The following is a 26,365-nucleotide window of genomic DNA, read 5'->3' as shown; positions in this document are numbered from 1 at the left end:
TCACTGAGATCATTGACCATTCTTACAACCAGTGTTTTGAACTCTGTGTCTAGCAAACTGCTTGTCTCCATTTTGTTTAGTTCTTTTTCTGAAGCTTTGTTTTGTTCTTTTATTTGGGACATGTCTCTTTGTCCTTATTTTGGCTGTCTCCCGCGTTTGTTTCTATGTATTAGGTAGGGCTGTTCTGCCACCTGGTCTTCGTAAACTGGCCTTATGTAGTAGATGTCCTGTGGGGCCCACTGGTGCAGTCTCCCTGGACTTAGAAAAGTCTGCAGCATAAGCCAAGACAGTCCATTTGTATGGAAAAGCCACTGGAAGCAGCTTGGGTAGGTCCACAAGTTGGGTGGGGGAAGGTCTCAGGGAATCACCAGGGCAAAGTGAACGATGGTAGCCAGGTTGATGGAGATTCAGATATGGCACCCACCTGTGTCTGCATGCTGGTAGAGAAATAGTGAATTCTGTCAGCAGTTCCATCTGGGAGAAAGCTTACCCTCCAGCACTCGCTCTGAAGACAGACAACTTAATTCCTCCCTATATGTCCCTGGCACCTTTCAAGCTGCTACCCCAGCCCTGGAGCTCAGAGCGAGTGAGATGGTCAGCAAGTAAGTCTGTATGGGCCCTTTGAGAAGAAAGCCTGGGACTCCAGCAGTCCTCTGTCCCACTCAGCCACTATCTCCGTTGGCTTTCACAGCCAGAAATTGTGGGGACTTTTCTTTTTGGCACTGCAACTCTTGGCTGGGGAGCCTGGTGTGGGGCTAAGGGTGGGGGCTTTCACAGCTGAGCTATCCCTCCCGATTTTGAAATGCCACACATGGGTGTGGGAAGAGCTGTTTCTGCATCTCTGCCCGTCCCACCATTCTCAAGGTGGTTTTTCTGTATGTCCTTGGTTGTAGGACTCTGTCCCGCTAGACTTCAGGTGATTCTCAATGATGGTTTTTCTGTAGTTTTTCACGGTTGGATTTAAATCTACCACATTGCTTGTTGTTTTCTATTTGTTAATTACTATTTATTTGGTGTTTCCTGCCTGCCTCTGGATTGAGTATAATTTATGGGTCTATTTTATCTAGTATCTCTATTTCTTTTTTTGTGTCGTCGGCCTACAGTTTATAATATATATCTTTAATTTATCAGACTAACTTCAAATATCACACCATTTCACACTGTCAAGCATTGTGAAGCCTGAAATTTCACCCCACTTCCAAGTTGACAAGTTAGTTCAGTCACAGGTTCATGGATCCTAGAAGATGGGGATTTCTGGGTCAGCGATGAAGGATGGTTTGTTAGTCACAGCAACAGCAGTAAACCAGAGCATTAGTATTTTTGCACTGTTTCCCCAAGTCGCAATTTGCACAAGGCTGATTTGAAGAGGACAAGATGACCTTTGCACATGTAATGGGTTATATTATAGGAGCAGAACTCTGAACTTACGGACTCAAATCTTTTCTAATGGTCAGGAAGCATTCCTACCTTTTGCTTCAGAGGGAGATACAGACATGCTCCCATTCTGCCCCTATGTTCTCTTTGCCTAGAACACTGACCCCAGATATCTGCCTGGCTCACTCTCTGCCTCCTTCAAGTCTTAGCTCAAATGCACATTCTCAGAAAGGCCTTCTGTAACTGTGCTCTTTAGATTTGCAATTTCCCACCCTTTTTTCAGCTAGCACTCTATTCCTCTTTCTTCTTCTTTATTTTGGCTTAAGCAAGTAGGTAGATATTGATGTCCTTTATTGAGATAAGGAAGAGTGTAGAAGAAAATGTTGATTCATTTTGTGCTTGACTTTTTTGGAGAAAAGAAAGAATTCTGATTTAACCTTGTTCAACATTTGTGGAGCTGTCATATTGGCAACTTGAATGCACTAGTTTGGAGTTCAGTAATGATGGTTGGGTCTGGAAATATATGAAATCTAACATGAATTTTACACTGTCCAGAGATAAAAAGAGTTCTTGCCATTACCACATTACACAACTATTATTGTTCATTGCCTCTGTGCCATGAAGTCTCTTTCACATGTTCTCTCGTTTGGTATGGTATTTTGTCCTGCTGCTTAATTCAGCCAGATTGTGTTATCTTGTGATTTAGATGGGAGGGATAGGTACCAATGGCTAATAGAAATTTGGCCCCTTGAAAAAAAACATGTCTAACTCCTGCAGAAGTTAAAAGTGTTCCAAGGTTAGCCACTCCTGTCTCAGATATTCAACATTGCTGAATGTCTTAATGAAAAATATCTACTCTCAACTTCCTGTCAGCTAAAAATAACAGTAGATTCATAGTCTCCTCTACCAATACTTTTCAAGGTTAACCTCATGAAAGAAGAAATAGTAAAGGCTTGCTTAAGCCAAAATTTCAGTGGAATTTAGGAGAGTGAAGGTAAAGTGCTGAAGAGGGAAATAGTAGAGATGTTATTTATTATCTTTATCATGGCACTTTTTTCAAACTATGTAAAAAAAGTTTAAAATGTTTTTGAATGAAGTTCCAGTGTACCCAGCATTATTTTGGATGGCAGTATTCAACAAAAAGTTGTTGGAAAACCTGCTCATTTGAAATCTTACTTAGGTTCATTCAAGTAAGTATTGAAAGCATGGAGTTAATAATGAGCAGACTTGGATTCAAGGACTGAATGACTTACTAGCTATGTGACCTTGAGCTGACCGTTTTTTCCTCTCAAGTCCTGCTTTGCCTCCCCTCAAAGGGATGGTTTAAGGATCAAATGAGACTGTGTATATGCAAATAACCCACAATGATAAAGCCATATGCAAATACGCAATCATTTTCTAAGACAATGATTCTTAGACTTGGATTTGTATTAAAATCACCTGGGAAACCTTCTCTCAGCATCTTGGTTTTCTTATCTGATATAATGGTTAAATCTATTTTAGGACATCCATAATATAGATATTAAAATGTGAGATTTTCAAAGAATTGATGATATTAAAGAAAAATGCTAGTGATCAAAATGTTAAGTATTTAACAGAATATAGAACTGTATAAAGTATGATCTCAATTCTATTAAATATGTGTGTGTGTCTATATCCGACTATGTTTACGTATGTAACACATACACACATATAGAATGCGACAATTGTTATAGCATAATAATGGCAGATGTTGAAGACACTTTAACTATTCTAGTTTTTATCAAGGTTTGTTAAACTTTCTCTGCTTTAATGTTTAAAAAAGAACCATAACAGACATCTCCATTTACACTTACCAGATCAATATTTTGCATTATATCCTGAAATGAAGGATGCGTTTGAAATTGTTCAAAGAGATCGCGTTTGTAAAGCAGTGCATACACCAAGTTTGGATTGTGGTGAAGAGAATTTGTCAGGCAGGAATTGATGATCTCTAACATCATCCGAATCACTTCTTCGATGACGTTTAGGTCTTGTGCCTGATGGAGAAAGAAAATCCCCGCACAGAGTCAGTGTTTTTCTCCTTGACACAGAGTTAATTAGAATGAGAGCAAACTACTTTAAAATTGTAACAGCCCTGGAAAGATCATGCAAAAGAACTCATCAAGATCCTTTGGAATTAGGTTCATCAGTTACTAAAGGATTTGAGTGAAACATTTTTGAACTTCAGGAATTTCACATAATACATTATAGACGCATCAATCCAGAAGGAAATTTGGAGCTTGTCTCGCCTCTCATTTAATATATACTTATTTGTGCTCTCATCACTGTGTCGCCCTAAATCATTAGACTTTCATAATATAAAGTGGTCTTACCAATTCCAAGAAAAGTGCCTAATTCAGAATATGTCCTCATTTTTCTGCACTGTCATTTCGATCTTTACATTTACAGAGCAAGAGCCTACTGTTTCCTTTCTCTTTCCTCAGAGTCAACAACAGTGTTTGGAATCTGAACATGAAATAGTTATAAAACAGCAAAATTCAAAGAAAGCCATTTACAGATCTCTTGGAAGAAAGAGCAAAAATATATGTAAATACAACCTACCTTCCTTCTCCTCTTGAGTTTTCTAAATTATGTTCACTGGTTGAAGCAAAAATTATAACATTATCTGATGGGGTTCTCAATGTAATCCTCTTTGATAGTGCCAAGAATTTATTTTGTTTTATTGAGTTTTTAATTTTAATGACTATTTTTCATTTTAAATTTTCTAATTAACTAGTTCTCTGTCACAGTCATATTCTTGTTTCATTTCTCCGTTTTTATTTCATAACTATTTATTCTTCTTTGTAATTATTCCTTCATTTATCTTTGAGGATACTAAAAATACTTAAGAGAATTTTCAAAATTATTCCATTAATTTTCAATTCTGTTCGGATAAATTTACCTTAATTATAATCATGACCATTTTGGCTGTCTTTCTTAGTATTAAGTTACATTTCAGCATGTGTTTTGGAATTTTGGTTATGCAGGCTCATTTAATGTGGAAGAATCGCCCCAAATCTACGGGTCACGCAGTGGCTTCCTAGAGCCTGAAATTTTCCAGTCTGAAACTAGGTATCAAAACTGGTATCTGAGGGCACCTGCCCTGCAATGACACTGCAGATATTAATAGTAAGGGCAGGGTCTGTCACCAAGACAGTTATCAATTTGGCTCAAAATCCCACTGTGAGGTTGGTTCTGTGAACTCCCACCTCCTCAGACATAGAACTTAACAGCCATTACTAATGCCTTTAAGTCAGGTTCTTTTCAATACAAGATCTATTCCAGCTCCCATTTTCTAGCAGGGAACCTGGTACTAGTGTGTTGCCTCTCACCTGGGCACCTTTTGCCATCCCCTGCAGTAGCTGAGCTCACAGCCACTCCTGCCTCCTTCCAGACCTGAAGCTCTGCAGGCTCACTGCTATAGACAATGTTCTCTGCTTGCATTTCTTTTTCTGCTCTGAGAAAGATCTATCTCATTTTGGGGCGTGGCTATGTGCTTTAAATGTTCTCTTATTATATAGTTCATCTAGTATTTTTATGTTTTTAGAGCAAAGGGAAGAGATTAGCCTTCAAATTGGGAACTGACGACATAATCTTGACCAGAGTTCTCTCAATTATATTTCCAATCTCATTTTGGTACTTGAATTAGTAGAGGAAAAGGAAGAGACTTCAAGTTTCAGAATTCTTTCTTAAGGACATTTAAGAGCAACACAGTGAGATACCGGTAGTATGACTACAAGTGAAAAATTAGCTTTCTGCAGAATTTTATGTTCACAAATATTTCATATACTCCTTTATGTTAAGTCCTAATATATTAAACTTAAATTTCAAAAATGAATTACCTGTTGAAAACTTATAATTTCTGCTTTCAAACACATCGATAATTTATTTCAATGTTTTAATGAGTAATTTGCTGAAACAAACAGGGTAATAGATCCAATCCCCAAATAGGCGCCTGTTCATTTAAACCCAAACTAAACGATTGACCATTTATTTTATTCCCAAGTCAGGTAAAGTATAAACTGGAATCTTTACATCAATAAGCATATCCCACATTAGTTTTCACTTTGCATCAATCAATTTGACTGAAGGCTCTTTAGGAGTTATACGAACCCTCTTATATTTCAAGGAGTTACTGGGTATTTTATTTCTCTTATATTGCTTCTGTGACAAGTTAAGTTCTAGTTCTAATGCTATCTTTTACAGATTATTTTTACTGCAGATTTGTAAATTAAATGACAAGAACATCAAGTTTCTCACATTACTCAAATCAACTGAAAATATAACGTGAGAAGTTACGGCAACGACATTTTTATACGACATCATATTTTGTTGGACTGTCATACTAGAAAACATGTACTTTAATGTTGTAAAACTATTAAGAAAACAAAAATGAGAAACTAAACATAACTTAGAAATTAAAAATAAGCTTAAATTAAAAAGTAGTGGATTATAATTTTCTGTCAATATCCATTTCACATGTAACAATGTAAAAAATTTAGGTTATTAAAATTTCAATATAAAGACCTCCTCCCAACCCTAGCTCAACTACCCAGTTTATGAGGCAAGGCCAGTTTTCTTCCTGGTTACATCCAGGGGTGAAATTCAACACATTTAACAACTAGTAGGTCAAAATATTTACTGCTAGTCCTACTGGGTGTGGATTGTACACAACGGAGCAGCCCCACCAGCTTACACCTGCTGGGTGTCAGTCACAGTTATTCCCACAAGTACTTTCAAAGGGTTTATTTCTTGAGAAATAAAATGAGGTTTCCTTGAATTCAGGTATCTACGTGTTTTTTTTATGTCCCCAAAACTATACCAATAATTTCTACATACATTATTTTATCCAATTCAGCAATCCTTTAGCTTAATACTGAGCAATTCAGTTATCTATCCAGTTAGAAAGCTTAGAATTTGATCAAAGAATTATAAAACCATAAAACACACTCAGAAGTTACGCAAGACACTCCTGACACCCCCCTTTAATGCTAGAATCCCTCTATAACACTCATTTCAAGTGGTCGACCACCTTATCCTTGAACACAGAATCCTTTGGAGAGGTCTCTAGTTCATTCCCGTGTAGTGACAGAACGCGGTTACAGCTTAGCAGGGAAGTCCGTCAACTTAGGTCACCTCCTCACTGGTCTTTGTTCTGTGCCCTTGTCACAGCTATCACCTTCTCCTCAACCCAACAGCAACGTCAACTGTCCTTCAGTATAATCTGGTTTAAGGCTTTCCCCTATCCAGATTCTCTTAGATGCCCACCATTTGGACTGTCTGCATCATAGATGTAATTCTGTATATTTAGTTGCCGCCATTAAGATACATAATAAGTACATAAGTACATAAATGTGTACTTATAATCCCAGCAACTAATTCATTTCCATTTTCTCGTGGCAGCAGTTTTCTGCTAACCACTACTTTAATCATCCCTTTAAAGAACAGCCAGCATTCCTACTGCTGAAGTTGTTTCCTAGAAACCATGCTCTTGTGGATGCTTCCATTTGTGTTGGAAGATATATTGCAGATTCAAGGCACCACACAGGCCATGAAATAATCATGGGCCAGAGGGGTAAATTATGTACCAGGATATTCTGATTTATGAGATATAAAGTATCAAATTTTTGGCTAATTCTAATTTCCAAGGCAAACTATCCCAATAATTATAATTTACAAATTACCTGAGCCTTCGAGTTGCTACCGTGACTAGATTCTGGTGCAGGTACCTACTATGCCTAGCAATACACAAATGAAATCCTTTAGGTTTCAATTTTAAAAAGCATTATTGGGTAATAATCACCACTTGTAAAAATGATGAAAAACTAGCGTGAATTTGATTCGAGTTTCTTTAAAATTACCAAGTCGTCCAAATCTCAGTATTTCAATGGATCTAAACGGTTATTTAATCACTTTTTGAGTGTCAGAATTTCAAATGGTATTTAAATAAGTTTGCTATTTGACTTTTTTTCACGAAGATTAAATGAAGTAGTATTTGTAAAGTCCTTAAAACAATGTGTAATAAACACATGGTTAGTACCATGTGACTGTTTCTTAAAACAAAAATGAATACATTAAAATATCTTAAAGGAGATAAATCATTTTAATTTTAGACATTACAAAAAAAGAACAAAAACATAAATGTCTTCCAAAGTTAGTAAATTAATGCAATTACTACAACTACAAACAAAGAACTTAGAAATCACATTTCTTAGTCTTAAATATAAGCCTCAAATTCTCCTGCTAATTTACAAAACTGGTCTTTTAGAGAACAGGGCATAGAAAAATTGACTTACATTCATGGAATACTATAAGGTTTTATAAAAAGACATGCTTTTAAAAACTAACCATGTTTCCTCTGTACCGTGTCAAAATTAGCTTTGTCAGAAATAAAATCTGATGGCTCATTGGTAAAACAGCAAAATACATGGCGAATATTGTGCCTTTTCATTCATGGTATTTTATTTTTAGTACATACAACTTCCATTCCAGGAATGGACCCCAGATCAAACAGACTTGAGTCTCTCAAAAAAAAAAAAAAGAAAAAAAAAAGCATACTTACTTTATTGCAGAAAATCTCAAATGTAAAAACAGGGACCCTGAGAAAACGGTCCTGTTTTCTGATGTTTCTGATGGTTTTCGTACATGTTAGTAGTGAACACTGAGCAAGTTCAGTGCTAAGCAGTGATTTCACGTCAAAGGGACAAGTTGGCAGTTGTGGGAGCATCTTACCCTGTCAACAGCATTCATGGTTGCCTCATTATATAAACTTCCTTTTCCCTTTTAAGAGGGAATTTATAGTTAAATAGTTTCAAATCATTTATTTTTAGTTTCCTTAAGAGAAGCATATGTATCTTGTTTGTATTAGTTTTGGGGGCATTCCAAGAGAGTTGTCTAAATTTCCTGCATTTTCAGCAGAAAATAAAACCTTCAACAAAATTAATGGGACTTTGCCAAAGTGGGGAAGAAGGGGGAGGAAATAAACAGGCAAGCCTCTTTTTAAAGTTAATGCGCAAATGGCCTTCAAAGCCAATCACTTGGTGATAGACCCTTGTTATCTTCATGTTGTTAATTCACTGGCACACATACTGAAAAGCTTTGTGACCATGTTATTTCTAGCTAGAACTGGATTTGTCCCAAAATATCGAGCTTCTGATAGCAAGAACTAGCTTTATATTACATGCAAAATCACAGCTGAAGAATAAATCCTGTGACCAGATGAGACAATGTGTAACCTTAATAATGCAAGGGGAGGTGGGGGGGGGCGAGAGCAGGAGGTAGCGTTGTGGCACCACGGGTCTTATGTGGGAATGTAAAACGAAGTGGTCTTTTTCTTCATTCCTTGGACAGGGTTTGAATGTGGCCCACAAGCCTAAAGTAGAACCCTGGGAAGTCTGTTATTTAAAACATGCTTACTGGTTGCAGGAAGGCGAGATAATGGTGGCTGCTAGGGGTCAGTGGATAACTTTACATGTTTTTCCATACCTGGAAAATAGCCAGGGAACTCACAAAAAAGGAATGTTCTCATTGAAATCCAACTAAGTTGCAGCCTCCAACAATCATATTACCTTAGCAGGCTACTCACACTGGGCAGAAAGTGGGGTGCAGAAGAGTGCTTCCCCCGCTGCCTCAGGCCCTCCTATTGGCAGAAGAGAGTAGGCCTACACGTGAGCTTGGAGTTTTTGTTTTGTTTTTTAAAATTTAATGTTTTGCCTTAAGAATTAGTATTCATTTCCATTCTTCTTTAAAATACATTGGTTTTGTTAAAAAAAAGAAATACCCTTCCATATCGTATAAAAGTATTATCTGAGTAAAACAATTCTCTAGAAAGAAGTACCTTTTTCCTTTTAATGGCTTTGACGGGCTACTGATTGTCTCCTGTCACCACAATTTGAAATACAAGAGTCCCAGTTATAGTCCCAGCTCTGCCAATAACTAGCTGTGTGACCTTTGGTAAGTCACTTAACCCAAGTTGCAGTTTTTTATTTGCAAAGACAAGTGCTTATGAGATTTAAAAAAATCTCTTCCTATTCTTAAGTCTCACCTTCCATAAAGAATATAGAAAATACTGAATTTAGAAAATAAATTAGAGTAACCAAAAATGTGATTAGGATGGAAGAATCAGCGTTTGTTAATTATCTTTCATATTGTTACTGCACGGAAAGGAAATAATCTCTACACTTGTATATCATGGATTTCACGTGAACTTCAGAGACCTACAATATTTGGTGCTCTTTTTTCATTCTTTTCTTGGGAAGAAGTGTCAGTGGTGCTAAGAAGTGCAGTGAAGAATCACATACAAGGGAGCACATATGAAGACGAAGTTTAAAAAACAAAAGAAAAGAGGAAAAAGAGAAGTAGCTTAAAGTCAGGAGAAAGAAGCCCTAGATTGGGTTCTAGTCTCATTTTTGCCAGGGACTGGACCAGTCTCTCTCAGGGCCTCAGTTCCAGCAAATGTAAAATAAAAGCGCTCTCTGGGGCGATGCAGGGAGACACTGGTTTCTGCTTAGGATGTGGAAAGCTACAAAGACTGCATCTCCCGCCCTAAGAATGAGAAAAAGCCAGATAATTTAATAAGCCATAAGTCTTCTTAAGGCCATCAGAGAATGATGATGATGATTTTGCAAGGCAATCAAGTGAAATGAAGTCCCCAGAGGGACGAGTCCCTGTAAAAAAGGGAACAGAAGCACTCACTTGCTTTTGGCAGAGCACCGGAGGAAGAGGTGGGTGAAAAAAACATCAGCTAAAATTTCAATGAATTCTTAAAGGCAAAGTGTGGTCTAATGTGTCAGTCTGGAAAGGTGGAGTCGCAGACACAATGCAGTTTGCATTCACTCAAAAGCTCTTTTCCACCGGTCTTCACCCGCTAACAGTAACTCAGGACGTGCAGCATTCATTGTCTTAAGCAGTGAGAACAGATACTGAAGATATAAAATAAGATGCAGTTCTTGCCACGTCTTTCACCTTGGCGTTATAAAATCCTGTCTAAATTCGTAAGGCAGATATATCTCAAAAACACTTTTTTCAAGATATGTAAGGAATTTAACATTGAGAAAAGGGAACAAAAACTTGTTATTTTTACTTGGAAATAATATTGCAAATATCACTGAGGGATGCTGAACCTCAATCTAGATACCAAAAACTCTTCATGGATTCAAATCAGGGCAATTACTCTATATATTAAAGACGCTCTGGCGTTATGGAAAATTGGCCCGAGGACAGAATAGAAATTCTGTGCCACAGGCTTGTTGGTCAACCGTGCGGCCCTTTGAATCCTGTTCTACCATTTACCTTCTTTGTGACCTGGGGCAAAATTCTAAACCTTGATTTCTTTATCAGCAAAACTGTTACAGTAGAGTGGAAACGAAATAATGAGTATGTAAAACACCTACCCCAGATGCCTAACATGCAGTAGCTGCTTAAGAAATCACTGCTCTTACTAGTAAAGGCAATAGTAATAATGAATGAAAGTTTCATTCATTATTAGATACAGATGTACTTGGGAGGTATATTAACTCTATCAGGCACTGAGTCAAACAACTGTCATGTTTTCCGATTTGAACTTTCATGTCTATTTAAAGAAAAGTGCTTCCATGGTGTTGAAATTTGAATTTCAGAACATTTGTGTGAATTACAATGAAATGCACTGAGCTAACTGTGAATCTGAGATTTTTTTTTAAAGAACCTAAATACTATTGTTATACTAACACAGCTAATCCCCTTAGGAAATATTATGTTCAAAAATATTCCAAGTCTAATGCTGAAATATAGGTAACCCCTAACTGAAGACAGCTTGATTCAAAGCCCACTGCATTATAACCATATTCCCAGTCATGACCAAAAGTTATATTCACGGTTGCCTAATGACTGGGACCAATGCCTACATTTTGTCCAAACCACTGCCAATGCTCTTGACCCAGTCAAGGTCACTGGCAATGAGGGTGACTCAGTCTGCTGTTACAATGAGAGGAATGGGTCACTTGAAGAAGTTGCCATGGAAATTGACTATAGCCCAGCAATTACGATTCCAAAACTTTGGGAGGCAATCCTATATTAAATTTGCAATTTATTTCTTGTGGCTGAAATTAATTTTAAAAGCATTTTAAGGTCCATACAGTAATGAAGAATGCTTACTACAGGGAGAGTTACTAAAACAAGGTGTCTTCAGTCCAAATGTCATTGGACTTATATTTTCAAAAGCCTCAAACACACCCAAAAACATGTATGTAACCCAATTTTTACTGTGTTGTTGTTTGTGATACAGGTTATAAAATACTTTTTCATTCACTATAATCTATTTTTGTGTTTCTATAATATGAAATTAGTTTTGAGAAACGGAACGTAAAGTGTGACAGTTATAAGGGTCCGACTTAAAATGGTTCCCTCTAGGTCATAGACTAGCAATCAATTAAGTCATGAGTTGGGGCTGCCTGTCAATTTTGCTATATGGTGCCGATTTCTTTGGAAGAGAGAGATACTTTTAGTTTTACTTTCTGGATATTTTTCCTGGACAAATGTTGGTAGAAACAACTATCAATATGTAAACGATAAAATAAAAATAGGGTGGGTAAAACCCTAATGCAGCATGAACAAAATCCTTCTTTTAAAGGCACTGAAAAAGTTGATATTAATATAGAAATATAGAAAAAGGCTGTTAAGGGAATCTCTTGAGGCAAAATCTAGTTGGCAAGAAGGAATATGATTCCCACTTTTCCCTTCTTCCATTGCACTTCTTTAGTCTACTTGCATCAATTTGGGACTAAGAAAAGATTCTGTTATAAGAAAGATATGGAATGCAAAGAGGTTTTAGAGTAATGTGTACAGTGTAACAAGAAAACTTTCAAGTAGTAGTCAATGCCAACAAAGCTAAAATTGAGTTGGTGGCACTTCTCATGAAAGCATAGTGACAGTACAAGGAAGTACTATAATGAAGATGCAGCTTTTTCTACAATATGTAGACCATTAAGTGGCAATTTAACAATAATTGCCTTTGGTCAGCTGTCCAGTAAGTTTGCAAATAAGAGACAGGCAGTTTTGTTTTTACTTTAGTTAAGGAAAAACCATGGTATCTGTAAGGTCTAAAGTCAGAGACGTTCTTAGACCTACCAGTTCACGTGGGGCAGAGGGTACATGCAGCACCACGTGTAAATCACAGACATGAGGTGCAACAGAAGGTCTTTTGTAATGGATGCTATTCACTTGATATTGGCAAGGACCCACTAGTAAATGTGCACAGCAGTAATTACAAATAAATATTTCCCTCATTTCGTCAATAAAGCCAATGACCAGTTAAAACTTTCCTGAAAATCTCTTGGTTTTACCAAACAATCACACTGGGAGTAAGGTGAACAAGAACTCCCAAACACCCAAAGAACAACAACAACAGAATGGCAGAATAAAATCAATTTTAGCAATTTACAGTCATCCGAGGGATTGTTTCCAGGACCGCCTCACCACCCAGGATACAGAAATCTGTGGGTCCTCAAGTCCGTTCTATAAAATGGTGTAGTATTTGCATATAACCTACACACATACTCCCAGATACTTTAAATCATTTCTAGATTACTTACAATACGTAATACAACGTATACGCTATGTAAATAGTTGTTATACTGTATTGTTTAGGGAATAATGACAAGAAAAAAAGTCTGTGCACGTTCAGAACAGACACAACCAACCTCGTAGGCCTAACTACACAGCACACGTCAACAACAACGTAACTTTTTTTTTCCAAATTTTGTATCTGTGGATGCAGAACTCTGTGGATATGGAGGGCCAGCTCTAGTTGCTTTCTGAATAAAAATGCCTCTCCAAAAAAAATTTACAGCAGTTTTTCCCCTTGTGTTTGATTTATATTTAGGAAATATGTTGTGACATTATTTGAACCAATTTACTGGTTATTATTCAACAGTCACTGCTAACTCTAACTCTTTGGTATGCCAACAAGACAAATGAAAGAATGATTATAACCTTAATGACTTCGACTTTATGTCAATTAAAATTTGAGTAAATCGAATGAGGAATCAGACATGTTGAGCAAAAAGAATACAAAAACTGAAAGACAAAGACACAGAGGGAGAAATTAAAACTGCATTAACTATGCACACAAAAATCCAGTTCCAAACCGCCTCTTACAAAAGATCTCGAAAACAGTTGCTATGTGAATACTTCTTACACCTCCTAAGAGCTTTGGTAAGAGCAAAAATACTGAACACCTGCCCAGTGTTCTGCGCTCCCCTGTAATTTACTGGCCATGGTAGGTCTGGTTCAATGTACTCCAAGCAGCTGGGGAAGTTTTATTAACTCCTTTAGGTTACCAGGCTAATTGATGCCATTTCATCAATCCTCCCAATAGCTACCAATTAGCTAACACAATATCCCAGATGAAATTTGTCATTCATTTAACAAATACGGAATGACTAGTGTTATGAAAAGGCACTGGATTAAAGCAGTGACGGAGGGATGTAATCCCTGCCTATGTTAAGTTCAGAGTCCAGTGGGAGAGAACTGTAAACTGTGGGAAATGCTATGAGGGCAAAAAAAAAAAAAGGGGGGTGGGGTTGGGGGAGAACAAGGATGATAAATAAATGAAATTTAGACAGAGACCTGAATAAAAGCAGCACAGGAAGTGTCCCATTTAAGACTTCACATTACGATGCTTTCAAGAGTTTCAGTCAGTGTCATTAGATTTCCAATTAAATATGGAAGAATATCAGAAGTAGGAGAAAATGCCTAATTGTGGAATGCATAATTTATTAGCAGTTTTAGCCAATCTCTCAAAAATCAGACTACGCTTTATAGAGTGAGGGTGCTGACGAGACCCTTACTTTACAGGATAAGACTTAGAGGATAATATATTAAATTCACTTTTGAAAATGATCCTAAATATTAATTGTATGTGACGGTCTGTCTTCCTGTTCTTATTTTTCTTTTCCCTAAACTTTTATTTCAATGGTAATTTTATCAAAGTAACAAATGAGTATCCTTTGAAAGTCAAGAATACTACAGGATTCAACAAAAAGAGAGCAGTCTCCTGGACCCATTCTTTCCTTTCCCCAACTCCCACTCCCCAGAGCCAAATATTTTGAACCATTTTATCTATTTCCTCCTACATCTGTCTTCTTATTCTGAAATAGTACATGTGCTGGTATTTCTTAATTTTATAATTTTCAATCACCTATTGACTTCTTTACCCTTGAAAACTGAAGCTTTTCCTCTTCTAAATTAATTTTAGAATCACTTAAGTTTTTCTGATTTACTAAATTGTGAAAACACCCATTTTTTAAAATCTCCATATGAAGGAGACAACTAAAAAGAAATAGATACACTTCTAAAGTGCTGAAAGAAATGAAAGCGAGATTTAACTGGGAACCTGAGAATAAGATCATGATTCAAATTTTATGACACTGCTCTGAAACAATGGCAGTTAACCAAACACACTTGTATCTGCAAAAATTCAGAAAAGAGCAGTAATTTCTCATGCTTTGTTACTAGAGGAAAATCTGAGACCATGAGACTTGGAGCATTTTCCAGAGCACCTTCTACATTCAATTAGGCCTCTCTTAACAGTACCCCATGGTCATTCCCTTTGACAAATTTATTTTGTAACTTTCCGAATCTGACGAATCCTAGGTGGTTGTTTTATTCCTTTTCTTTTTCTCTTTTGTTTTCTCTTCTTTTCTTTCTTTATAAGAGTCTGGCGTTCCCAATAGGCACAGCAGTGATCCTGCTGGCTTTCTCTTTCTCCTGTGCTATTACATTTAATTTGTGTGCTTTTATAACTTTGTACTTACGCCCACAGGCTTTTGAACAATGGGTACTCATTCAATAAATCCAAGAAATAAATGACTTGATGATTGTAAGTGCTTTGAACTCAATGGACAGAAGGCTTACATAAGTAGTATAATAGTAAGGACAGTAGGATGAAAGATTGAAAAGAAAAAACAATCTAAAGCTTTTACAAAAGCCAAATACACACACACACACACACACACACACACACACACACTCACACACACGCACTGTCATCCTTTGTTACACAGAACTCATTTCACCCATTTGCACTCAGTTCTCAAAATCTCTTCCTGTATATTTTTTGAGAGTAAAAATGGCAAATATGCAAAAACACATTACACATGCTTTCAAGAAGTATTTCCTCTGAACCATGGATGGGATGGTAACTGCAAAGCTTATTAGATAATATAAGAGATACTTAAGTATATCCTGCAATCTCATGGAAATAATCCCAGTGCTACGATGAGGCCATTTGGAGCTTCCTACAACCTGAGTTGTGCGAGTACACTTTGACTTTAATACTTTTCACTTGGTTTACAAGCATAACTTAATTTCAAATATGATAGACATAGATTAAAAGAAAATTAATCAGGATATTTAGATATTATGAGGTTTACTATTACTGGTACTGATATAAAACTTGCATTTTAAACGAGCTTAACTCATTAGTCTACACAAGAACTTCATAAACTTGGGTATGCTAAGAAACAGGAACAGGGGTAAAGACATATTGAAAGGTAAGAATGGCTCACTAGGATATTGAAAATAATTAATTTTATACTCTTTCTTTCCTAGACTTCAATTAAAAAATCTAATTCCTAAAAGAATCTTCTCATGACTAATCTAGCTACCTGTCAGCTTATACTATTCAAATTAATTCCCATTTCTGCATGCCCAGATACCACCTCTGTTTTTCCAAATCTAGTGGATATGTTTTAATACTCATTTCGTCCTCAATCTTCAGTCTGTAGTCGGTTCACCATTTCTTCTTCTGTAAGACATGTCCATCTGAAACCATGCACTTGGGGTTTCCCCCATTCCTCCTGTCAAAAGCATTTCCCCTTCTATCCAATTTCTGAAAGTTGGAGGCCTCTCAGCTCTGGACCAATCCCTCTATCCTTCTCATGCCACATTCTCTTTCACTGTTTCTCATCAATTGCCATGACTCTCAAATCCTGTTCAGGTTAATGACACCTACGTTTCCATTTCCAGTCTAGACATCTCTCAGTTTCGAGCCACTGTCATCTCTGACCACCTTCGTTTAGCTGGCCTCTCAATCTCAACTCTTACCTCTTTAAATCACTTCTCCATAATACTTTTTCAAAGGTACACCCATTGTTCAAAACCCTTCATTGACTTTATGTTGAACTATATGGATAACATCCCAAATCCTTACAAAGAATAGTCTATCAGGCCTGGCATAGCCTAAACCTGACATTGACCTAAACCTCCAATCTCATTTAATGCTACTCTCCAAGACATTTTAACCTGCTTACAGTTTGCTGAATAAACAGAGATCTGTCCTGCCTCAGGGCCTTTGCACATGCTATTTAAAACACTCTACCCTGACTCTTTCTCTGGTTGACTCTTAGTCATTCATCAGGTCTCAGCTAAATATCACTTTCTCACAGAGCAAATACCCCATCACCCTGACACACCCAAAGCTAAATTAGGATTCTCACAATTCTCTTGCATTATGTCACAGTTATTTTCCCTGGCCTATTTATAATTTTGTATTTATTTGCTTGCTAAATGATTGTTCTTTTCCTCCACTAGCTCCCTGAGGAGGGGCAGGGTCCGTGTCTGTTCATTCATCACTGTATGTTCAATTTCTAGAGCAAAACATTACATGAATAAAATCATATATTTTGAATGGATGATGACCTTCTTGAATTTATGCTACTTCACTTTTGTATTTACTGTAGTTAATCCTATTTAAAAACTATTAATAGCTAATTAAAAATAGGGCTGTTGTGCTTACATTCAGATACGGAAATTGAAATTAAAAAAGATTAAGTAGTCACTTCCATTATGTTCTTGGAATCAGTTCTAGAGCATTTGTGTTAGATGCAGACCTCATTTTTTGTACTTAAATCTCTAGTGGGAAAAAAAAAAGAGTACTTTCTTTGCATCTGGTATCTCACAAGTCCTTTCTGGCATAGGATTTACATGTTACTTGAAAAAGAGCAGGTTAACACTGGGCCTCACTATGCTAGTTACCTTTAATTTGCCACAATCACCAACAACAGAGCACTCCATCATTCTTTAAATAGAAAGGTGATAAGTCTCTGTTGATAAACAAAATCCAGCGAAACAAAGAAAAGATACATGCTCAAATTTCAAAAGTTGAGAAAAAGATACAATTTAATAGTATGTTCTAAAGTCGTAATTCAGTCAGAAATAGAGTATTCTTATGTTCGGATAAATTTTGCCTAGGAAGGACATATGGAAAAGCTCCTTTTACCTTCCATTCCTGAACAATGATAAATATATTTCAATGAATACAACCATTTTATGATATCCATCATTTATTGAAAACCTATGATCATGGCATTATGCCAAGAATGTTATATGTATAATCACTAATATTCAATCCAACTCTACAGAGCAGATAATAGGATCCTCATTTTATAGATGAGATAACTGAAACTCAGAGAGCCACAATAACTTGTCTAAGGTTGCTAACTATTTAGGTAACATACCTACTAAGTGCTAAAACTGAATTAAGTCTAACTTGCAGTGTACACTTATTCTATTCTGCTACAGTGCACTGAAAAGAGAATTTTAAATAGCCTTCCTCAATAATAAGCTTTAGTTTTTAGTGATGGGAGAATAAAGGACATATTTTCCCATCATTCAGGTGGTAGAAACAATAATATTTACATAGTACTTGTTAAATGCCAAATATTGCACTAAGTACTTTCTATGCATTCTTTCATTTAATTCTCACAACAATCCCATGAGCTAGGCATTATTGTTTTTATTGAATAAATGAGAAAACTACAGATCAGAGGGGTTAATAAGGTCAAGGTCATGTGAAGGTTAAATCTAGTTCTTTCGGATTCCAGTGCTCGTACTCTTTAAAAAAAAGAGTTGTAAAAGACACACAACATTTACATCTTAACCATTTTTCTACCAGCTCAGTATAGTTAAGAATATTCACATTGTTGTGCGTTTTCTTTATCCTGCTTTATTTTCCCATGGGACCATCTACCATTTCATTCATTGACCCACGCATGTAATCATTATACATCTCTCTTCATTAGAATGTGGGCTTCATGAGGGCAGACATTTTTATCTTCAATGATGTCTGAGGGCACAGAAAGTGCCTGAAAAAATATTAGTTGCTCAATACTTGTTGGATGAAAGAATAAGGCATTTCAAGAACCATATGGAAGCATGTTTATCCACGCGTTACTCTTTTGTAAGTGGTATTACTGTTAACCAGAAGAACATTAGTAATTATATGGAACATTCAAAATGGGTATGGGAAACTTAGGACCTGGAGTTGGTTAATGAGTTAAAGCACTACTAATAATGAAACAAAAGTTACTCTGACTCTAATTTGAATTCACTGACCAGTAGGAAACAACTTCGTAAGAAAGTTAATACCTGGTTATTAAAGGCTCAGTACTTTTTAGGCTTTGAACATGACCCCAAAATGGATATATCATTAATTCAATCACTAAGTTGATCAACTAGCACTGTACCCTAAAGGAAAAAGGTATATTTCAGAGCAACACAATACTCTCCTCATGACCTCAGTCAAAATACAAATTTGAGGTCACAGAAAATAACAAGTGAGAGATTACAAGTATCTCAAATGCGTGAAAATAATCAAACATGCCTGCCCTATTGAATATTAAACAAACGTACTAATTAATTTCATTTCTTAGTACATAAAGGAATGAAATTTAGTTCTTATATGTTAAGTATCCAAAAATAACTGCTTTGTTGTATTAACAAATCAAGAAAACCAATACACCCAATCATAGAATTGCCTCTAACAACTGTCAAAATACAAATTAACTTGCCTTTCTACTTACCAAAGTATACCACTTCTCATGACTAAGATCTCCAAAATTCGCATCTGAGAAACTCAAATAATTTATAAATAAAATAACAATCTGGGTTTAACCTTATCTAGTGTTAATTGAATCTTCTAATAATACCTAACTAGATAAACTCTGAAGCTTTCACGTTCATTTTTGCATGTATAAGGTGATCCCCTAATATTCTTGTAAAGATTCTTGACAATATTCCAGAAATCCATGAAATTTCCTGAAAAACAGGCAAAGCTGAGTTCTCAAATACAATTTGTTTTTAGAAATTAAATCAACTTAAGAGTTGCATTTCCATTCATACAATCAGTAAGATTACTCATTTTTGGGGGTCTTATCTGGAGAAACTAAAATAAAGTGCGATTTTAAAAACATTTGCAGCTTTGAGTATAATCAACTGTAATAATAAGATACCAGCTCAAAAAAATTCTTTTCATTTAAACCTCTTTTGTAATACTGCTTTTTAATAACCCTCATAATAGCTGAATTAAAGGACCCCAACAGAAATCATTCATCCCACATAAAACAAACATTGCCTTTTCTTCTTAGCTTTGTTTTACAAGCTACATTATTTCCAGATGACGCTTGAGGGGACTATGGTTTCAAGAATTAGATGCTTAAATAGACAGCTGCTTTCTATTTGCCATGCAAATCAAGGATATATCAAAGAAAATTCCAAATAGTAGACTTCTTTTCTTCCTATTAGGAACTACAAACTGAGGCAGAAAGGGATAGAGGGAGAAACAATCAAAATTTGAGCAAACAGAAAATTAATCATTTCTTAAATAACAAAGAAAATTTGAAAAAATCTCAGGAAAAGGTGTTTTATTAGCTCTGCACAGCAGCAGGTAAAGAATTTTTTCACTACAATGGGAAGGGGAGAAAAAGGAAACTGTGATCACTGTTTTTTACAAATTTATCACACATTGCTACTGAATTTAATATGCATGGGTTATTTTTTCTGTGTTCTTTAAACTTCACTCACAATGTTAATTAATCATTGCCAGATTTCAATGCAAACACATCCTATTTCCTTTTATAAGCCAGTGGAAGGAACATAAAAGTTATTTAAGTATTTTAATGATAATTTAAAAAAATTCTTTAAAAGAATATTCTACCATACTCCATAAGAAAGGACAAGACAAACTTCCTCTCCAGGAATGAAGAAAGGGCAATATCCTTTCCCTCAACGGAGGTATGCTTTTTAAGAATGAAGGAATTATTATTATTGTTTTAACAAGAGGGGAGCCCTCAAAATAAATATGGTCCTTATAGGCATTCTTAGAACCTTTCTGGAACTCCTCATTCAGAAGTGCATCTAAAGCCAAGTTATAATACAACCAAGAAAACTGGTCTGATGTTAAGTCAGTCCGGGTTTTTAATGAGGAAAAAAAAGTGGCAGCGTGGGTGGGGAGCTTGCTCACTTGCTAGAGGGTTCATTTATTTGAATTTTATAATCAATTGTATTGAAGAAGAAGCTTCCTGGGACCCAGTCAATGGAGGGGGCGGGGGGTTGGGATATATTTAAGCTCAAAGCAGTTGTGTTCTTTAGGGATGTTCATCAACCTTATAAAACCAGATTCAGCTGTTTTTAAACACTAGTTTCTATATTATGAAAGTAACTATAAAGATCTTGATTGACCTTTCATGGTCCTTCTTGGAGAACTGGTTGACTCTAGGGCTGGAGCAGGGGAAATAACAAGATAAACTGGAGCATCTTCAGGGTCTTAAAAAAAAAAAAAAAGGTGGGGGAGAGATGGAAAGAGGAGGGAAAAGAAGGAGCATATTCAAAGGGTAGAGGATACACCCTGAAAGAGGTCCCAATGGCCAAAGATGGAACAACCTGAGCAACAAAGTAACAGTCCTGGATTATAAAACAAGGAATAAAATTAGCATCCAGGAGTCCATACTGATATAAATAATAACTGCATAAGTAAATACATTAGGGAGAGGTGACAGTTCTTCCTCGCAAAAAATTCTATTAATAAGTGCAGAAGAAATAAGACAAATAGAAAATCACTAATAAACCCATAAAATATGTTCCAGGCAAGATCGATCAATGGGTGCTAAGATTTGTGGGAAAAGTTACAGCAGAAACAGGATACTGAAATAATCTCAAAGTATCTGCCCACGATATACAGTAATTACAAGAGGAAAGTTGGCAAGTTTACAGTGTAGAGTCTTGGTAGACATGATCCTAGTGAAGTGATCAAGGCAAATATAGGTAAACATCATCAGCAATACCTACCAACATCAAGTATTGTCTGACACGATGCACTGAGAAGGGCGTTTCACCTCTGTAGTATCCTTTCCAACAATGTATTATGTCAATCTAACCATGAGAAAATCCCACACGAGCCCAAGTGGAGGGACACTTGACAAAGTAACTGACCAGTACCAGTACTCTTCTAAAGTCTCAAGGTCATGAAAGTCAAGGAAAGAGTAAGGAAACGTGACAACAAAAATGCAATGTCATGCGTCCTATTTGGGAGACCACCTCAGGGATACTGTGGATACCTGATCATGGCATTGTACATCAGAAGCTAAACATTAATGAATGCCAACTATAATTTTATATATATAATGTGATGGTTCAGTGTGAGGTCGGAGGGATAGTGGATGGGGGGAGGGGGGTTCACAGTATGAGGGATATAAATGATGAACGTCTAAGTATTACCTTGTTTTGTACACCTGAAACTAATAAATAAATAAATTAATTAAAAAAAAAATGCAATGTCAGATCCTGGATTGGGTCCTAGAAAAGAATAAGGGCACTAGTGTCAAAACTAGTAATATTTAAATGAGATTTGTATTTTAGTTAAGAGTATTGTACCAAGGTTAATTTCTTAGTTTTGATAAATGTTCTATGGTTATGTAAGACATTTGTAAAAGTGAAAGGTGGGTGAAAGATATATGGAAATTATTTAAAACTCCAAGTCTAAAATTATCTGAAAATAATAAACAAAGGAAGAAAAGAGAAAGGGAGGGGAAAGTAAGTTGTGTGTATACTTGACAAAGATTTTAAGATCTATACCTATGAAGAAGAATATAATGTAAAAAGTATAAAGTTCTACTTTCTTTTCCCTTCAGTCTGACTCCCCACAGGTAACCACTACTTAAGTTTCTTGTGCATTATTCCAGAAAAATTGAATGCATATTTTCAAACATAATGTACATATAACCTGTCTAATAGAAAGTGTGGGTTCTTAAACTGACTTAAGTGTTATGAATATCTTTTCATATAAACCCATATAGATCGAATTCACTTTTTAAAAAAAAAATGGCTGCAGAATATTGCAATGGATGAACTTTATACTTCATTTAATCTGTCCCCTCTTGATGGATATTTTGCTTGTTCTCCGTTTTTTGCTCTTACACCAGGTTGAAAAATATGCATACCTTTGTGTAACTACTTATCTAATTGACTTAGCAGGTTCAAAAGTCAAGTCATTGCTTAAGAAACGTATTTTCCATTCTTGAAAATATTAACTTTTTCAAAGTGTAAGATTTATTTTCCTACATTCACCCTCATGCCATAATGCCAGCCAAGCTGATGATATCTACCTGCTATTACACTCAACAAATAGCTTTTTTCCTAGTGCTTCAAGTACTACTTTTTTAAAAAATGGCTTCGTTGAGATAAAATTCACACATCATAGACCTCACCTAATTAAAATGTACACTTCAATGGTTTTTAGTACATTAACAGAGTTGTACAACCATCTCCACAATCTAATTTTAAAACATTTTCATCATCCCCAATAGAAACCCTGTACTCATTAGCAGTCACTTCCTACCCTGATCCATCTACGACATTTCATGTTCTCAAGGTTTATCCATATAGAAGCACGCGTCAGTACTTCATGCCTTTTTACTGTTAAATAATATTCCATTGTGTGGATATACCACATTTCTTTAAATCCACTGACCAGTTGATGGACATTTGGGTGGTTGCTGTTTTTTGGCTATTATGAGTAGTGGTGCTATGAACATTACATTTTTGTGTGGATATATGTTTTCAATTCTTTAGGGGTATTTATAACCATATGCTGGGTCATATGGTTATTCTTTGTTGAGCCCTTTGAAAAACTGCAAATTGTTCTCCAGAGCAACTGCATAATTTTACGTTCTCACTAGCAGTTACACGAGGATTCTGATTTCTCCACACCCTCACTACACACATGATTATCTGCCTTTTCTATTATAGTCATCCCAGCGGATGTGAACTTCGCTGTGGTTTTGATTTGTATTTCCCTTATGGCTAATGATGTGGAGCCTCTTTTCATGTGCTTGTTGGTCACTTGTATGTCTTCTTTGGAGAAACGTCTATTCAGACCGTTTGCCCATATTTTTTTAATGTACTGAAGCTTTGTTGCTGACTTGCATCAGTGTCCAGCAGGGTAACTCAGTTAGCCACCCATGAGATGATTTGGGGGTCTGGGCACTGCCATCCTCTGTGAGATCTCAGAATCTCCCACTGGATTTCCTTCACCTACCTAGCAGATGAGGAGGGAAGAAAAGTATGGAAAATGGTGCAGTGGTGACATCACTTCCTCCTACATTCCACCAGTGAGAGCTAGTCAGAAGCCCCCTATCAGGAGGCAAGCATGTTGGAAAATGTTTCTTAGCTGTGTAATCAGGAAAGGAAATGGGTTTTTCTGATTCTGGCTCCTTACTTTTTTTGGTTTGTGCCATTGCATTGACTGTTTGAATTGAGATGGGAGAGTGTGTCTTACCAAAAGGTTCAAAAGTCCTTTGATGATCAAAGGGCAATATAATTGGGTTCCGTATGGTTCCACCCAGAATAAAAGTTAGATTCTTTTCATCTCAAAATAGTTGCTGATTTTATAAATTAGGAAAACAAAGCTTATATGACATTGTGATAATATTCAGAATCAAAAACCATGGTTATAGGGCTGGCCCGGTGGCTCAGGTGGTGGGAGTGCCGTACTCCTAATGCTCCTAATGCCGAGGTTGCTGGTTCGATTCCCATATGGGACAGTGAGCTGCGCCCTATACAGCTAAGATTGTGAACAACAGCTCTCACTGGAGCTGGGCTGCCGTGAGCTCAGCGTGAGCTGCCACAGGCTGCTGTGTGCTGCCGTGGGCTGCCATGTGCTGCTGTGGGCTGCCATGTGCTACCATGAGTGGCTGGCAACCAGCGTGAATGGCCAGGAGCCTGTGTGAGCGGCCTGCAGTCATTGTGAGCGGCCAGAAGCCAGTGAGAGCTGCTGTGAGCGGCCGACTGACAACTGGCGACCGACTGCCTCAGCTGGGGGGAGCGCAAGGCTCATAATCCCAGCATGGGCCAGGGAGCTGTGTCCTACACAACTAGACTGAGAAACAATGGCTTGAACCGGAGTGGGGGTTTGGGAGGGGAGACAGAAGAGGAGGAAAAATATATATATACACATATATATAAAAGTGCCTAGCATAGTACACAAAACAAACAAAAAATATGGTTATAGTTTAAAAAGCAACAACTTATTATTTTCCTTTCATTTTCTATATTAAGGTTCTGTTATAGATGACCAAAGTTGAGAGGTCATCTCAAGTTAAAAAAATTGTTGAAAGATTCTTCTTTAACAATCCTCCCTTGTCCCTTTAGTCACTGAATTACATTTTATGAAACCTGATATTAGGACATTAAAGCTCAGTCAAGTCAATTGAACTTCACTTGCTTTCGTAAATACCTTTACTGCCCCTATAGAGCCTGCAGAACTAGCTATTACTCTCTGTAGAAGGTCTTCTTCCTCCCCACAGAGGACTTGAGTGCAATTTTTGTTTATTTCCCCTTAAGCAGTCCGGGCATTTCCTCATTATCTAAAACTTGGTTGAAGGCTTCAGGTTTCCCCCGAGATGTTCAGACCAACATGGTTGTACTAAAGTAATAATACCAATGTTTTTGTAACTTGCTATTTGCTTTCTATGCTGTTACTCAATGGACTTGTGAATTATACAGTATAATGAGAATAAACATTTTCTTAATAAACTCAGAAACCTCTAGGTAGACTGAAAGAACTCTATGTACTACAGTGAGAAGAAAAACATATCCTTATTTTTAAGCACTTATTCCAAATCTTTGCTAATACAGTTTATCCAGTCCTGCTGTAGAAAGTATCCCTCAGGGAATCCACTGCTGCCTTAAGACCTTTTCATTTTCCCTTTCCACCTTTTACAAACAAGTGGTTTGAAGCCTTAGTCCAGGACACAGAATTTTCTGTGTTTGTTGGCAAAGATACTTAAGTAAAATTTTGGGGGGAAGACAAAGGGAGGAACATATTTTATTCTCCCAGTAAATGACCGATTTAAAAGAGAATGACAATGAGAACATGGTTTCAAAGGTGTAAATCACTTATACATCGTGTTTTGAGCAATGGGAATAGTAAATAAAACACTTGTGTTATCACAAAAACAAAACACACTGCAGCGCTTACTTTGAAGGCTGCTGTTTTCTTTAACTACCTGCAGCTCAGTGGCAGGAGGAGTGATTCGGTTACCAGCATTACTACACAATCAGTGCTACCCGCCCTCTTCAATGAACTCTGAGGAAAGGCAGCAAAAGTCAAGTTCATAAACCCATTTCAAAAATGTTGTGATTTTTCAAGTCTCATACACACAAATGTTAAAATAATGACTGTCAATGACAGATTCCAAATGGAATTTTCTCAGTATTTCTAGGAAGCAGTTGCTTGAAGAAATTCCTTTTTACTTAGTGGAAATTTCATGCTAGAAGAAAACAGTCAGTGACTCTAAACACTGTAAAGTTCAATAGGAGAATTCATATGTCCATTAATGAGTCCAACCATCCTTTCATTACCTCATCGTTACCTCCATAATTTGCAAATACTATTAAATATGACCTATTTTCTCAAAGGAATATCAATTTTCTGGTCTCTGATTAAAGAAGAATGCTGCTAGGGTAACCTCAAGACTATATACATTCAACACATTTTTGTGGAATAACAACACAGGAATACTACATAAATCAAATGACAGTTGTATAAAAATAACAAAACATTTACAGATGAACCAAATTCAAATTCTTAATAAACACAATCCCCACTGCCACTCTGACCCTCACTGGGGTTCCCAAGGAGCAATAGGAAAAAATA

General features: G+C 36.5%; 1 protein-coding gene across 3 annotated transcripts in view; it reads right to left on the bottom strand.

The window, feature by feature from the left end:
* Positions 1-26,365, bottom strand: part of DYM (dymeclin) — a 275,896-nt gene that overhangs the window by 59,928 nt on the left and 189,603 nt on the right. For all 3 annotated transcript variants that reach the window (XM_081078951.1, XM_081078952.1, XM_081078950.1), the window contains one exon: positions 3,210-3,392. In XM_081078951.1, coding sequence (XP_080935077.1) covers positions 3,210-3,392 — 183 coding nt within the window. The remainder of the gene's footprint in view (positions 1-3,209; positions 3,393-26,365) is intronic.

The sequence above is a fragment of the Rhinolophus hipposideros genome, assembly GCF_964194185.1.
Source record: "Rhinolophus hipposideros genome assembly, chromosome: 17".
Taxonomy (NCBI): domain Eukaryota; kingdom Metazoa; phylum Chordata; class Mammalia; order Chiroptera; family Rhinolophidae; genus Rhinolophus; species Rhinolophus hipposideros.
This window is presented reverse-complemented; position numbering and strand designations above follow the sequence as displayed.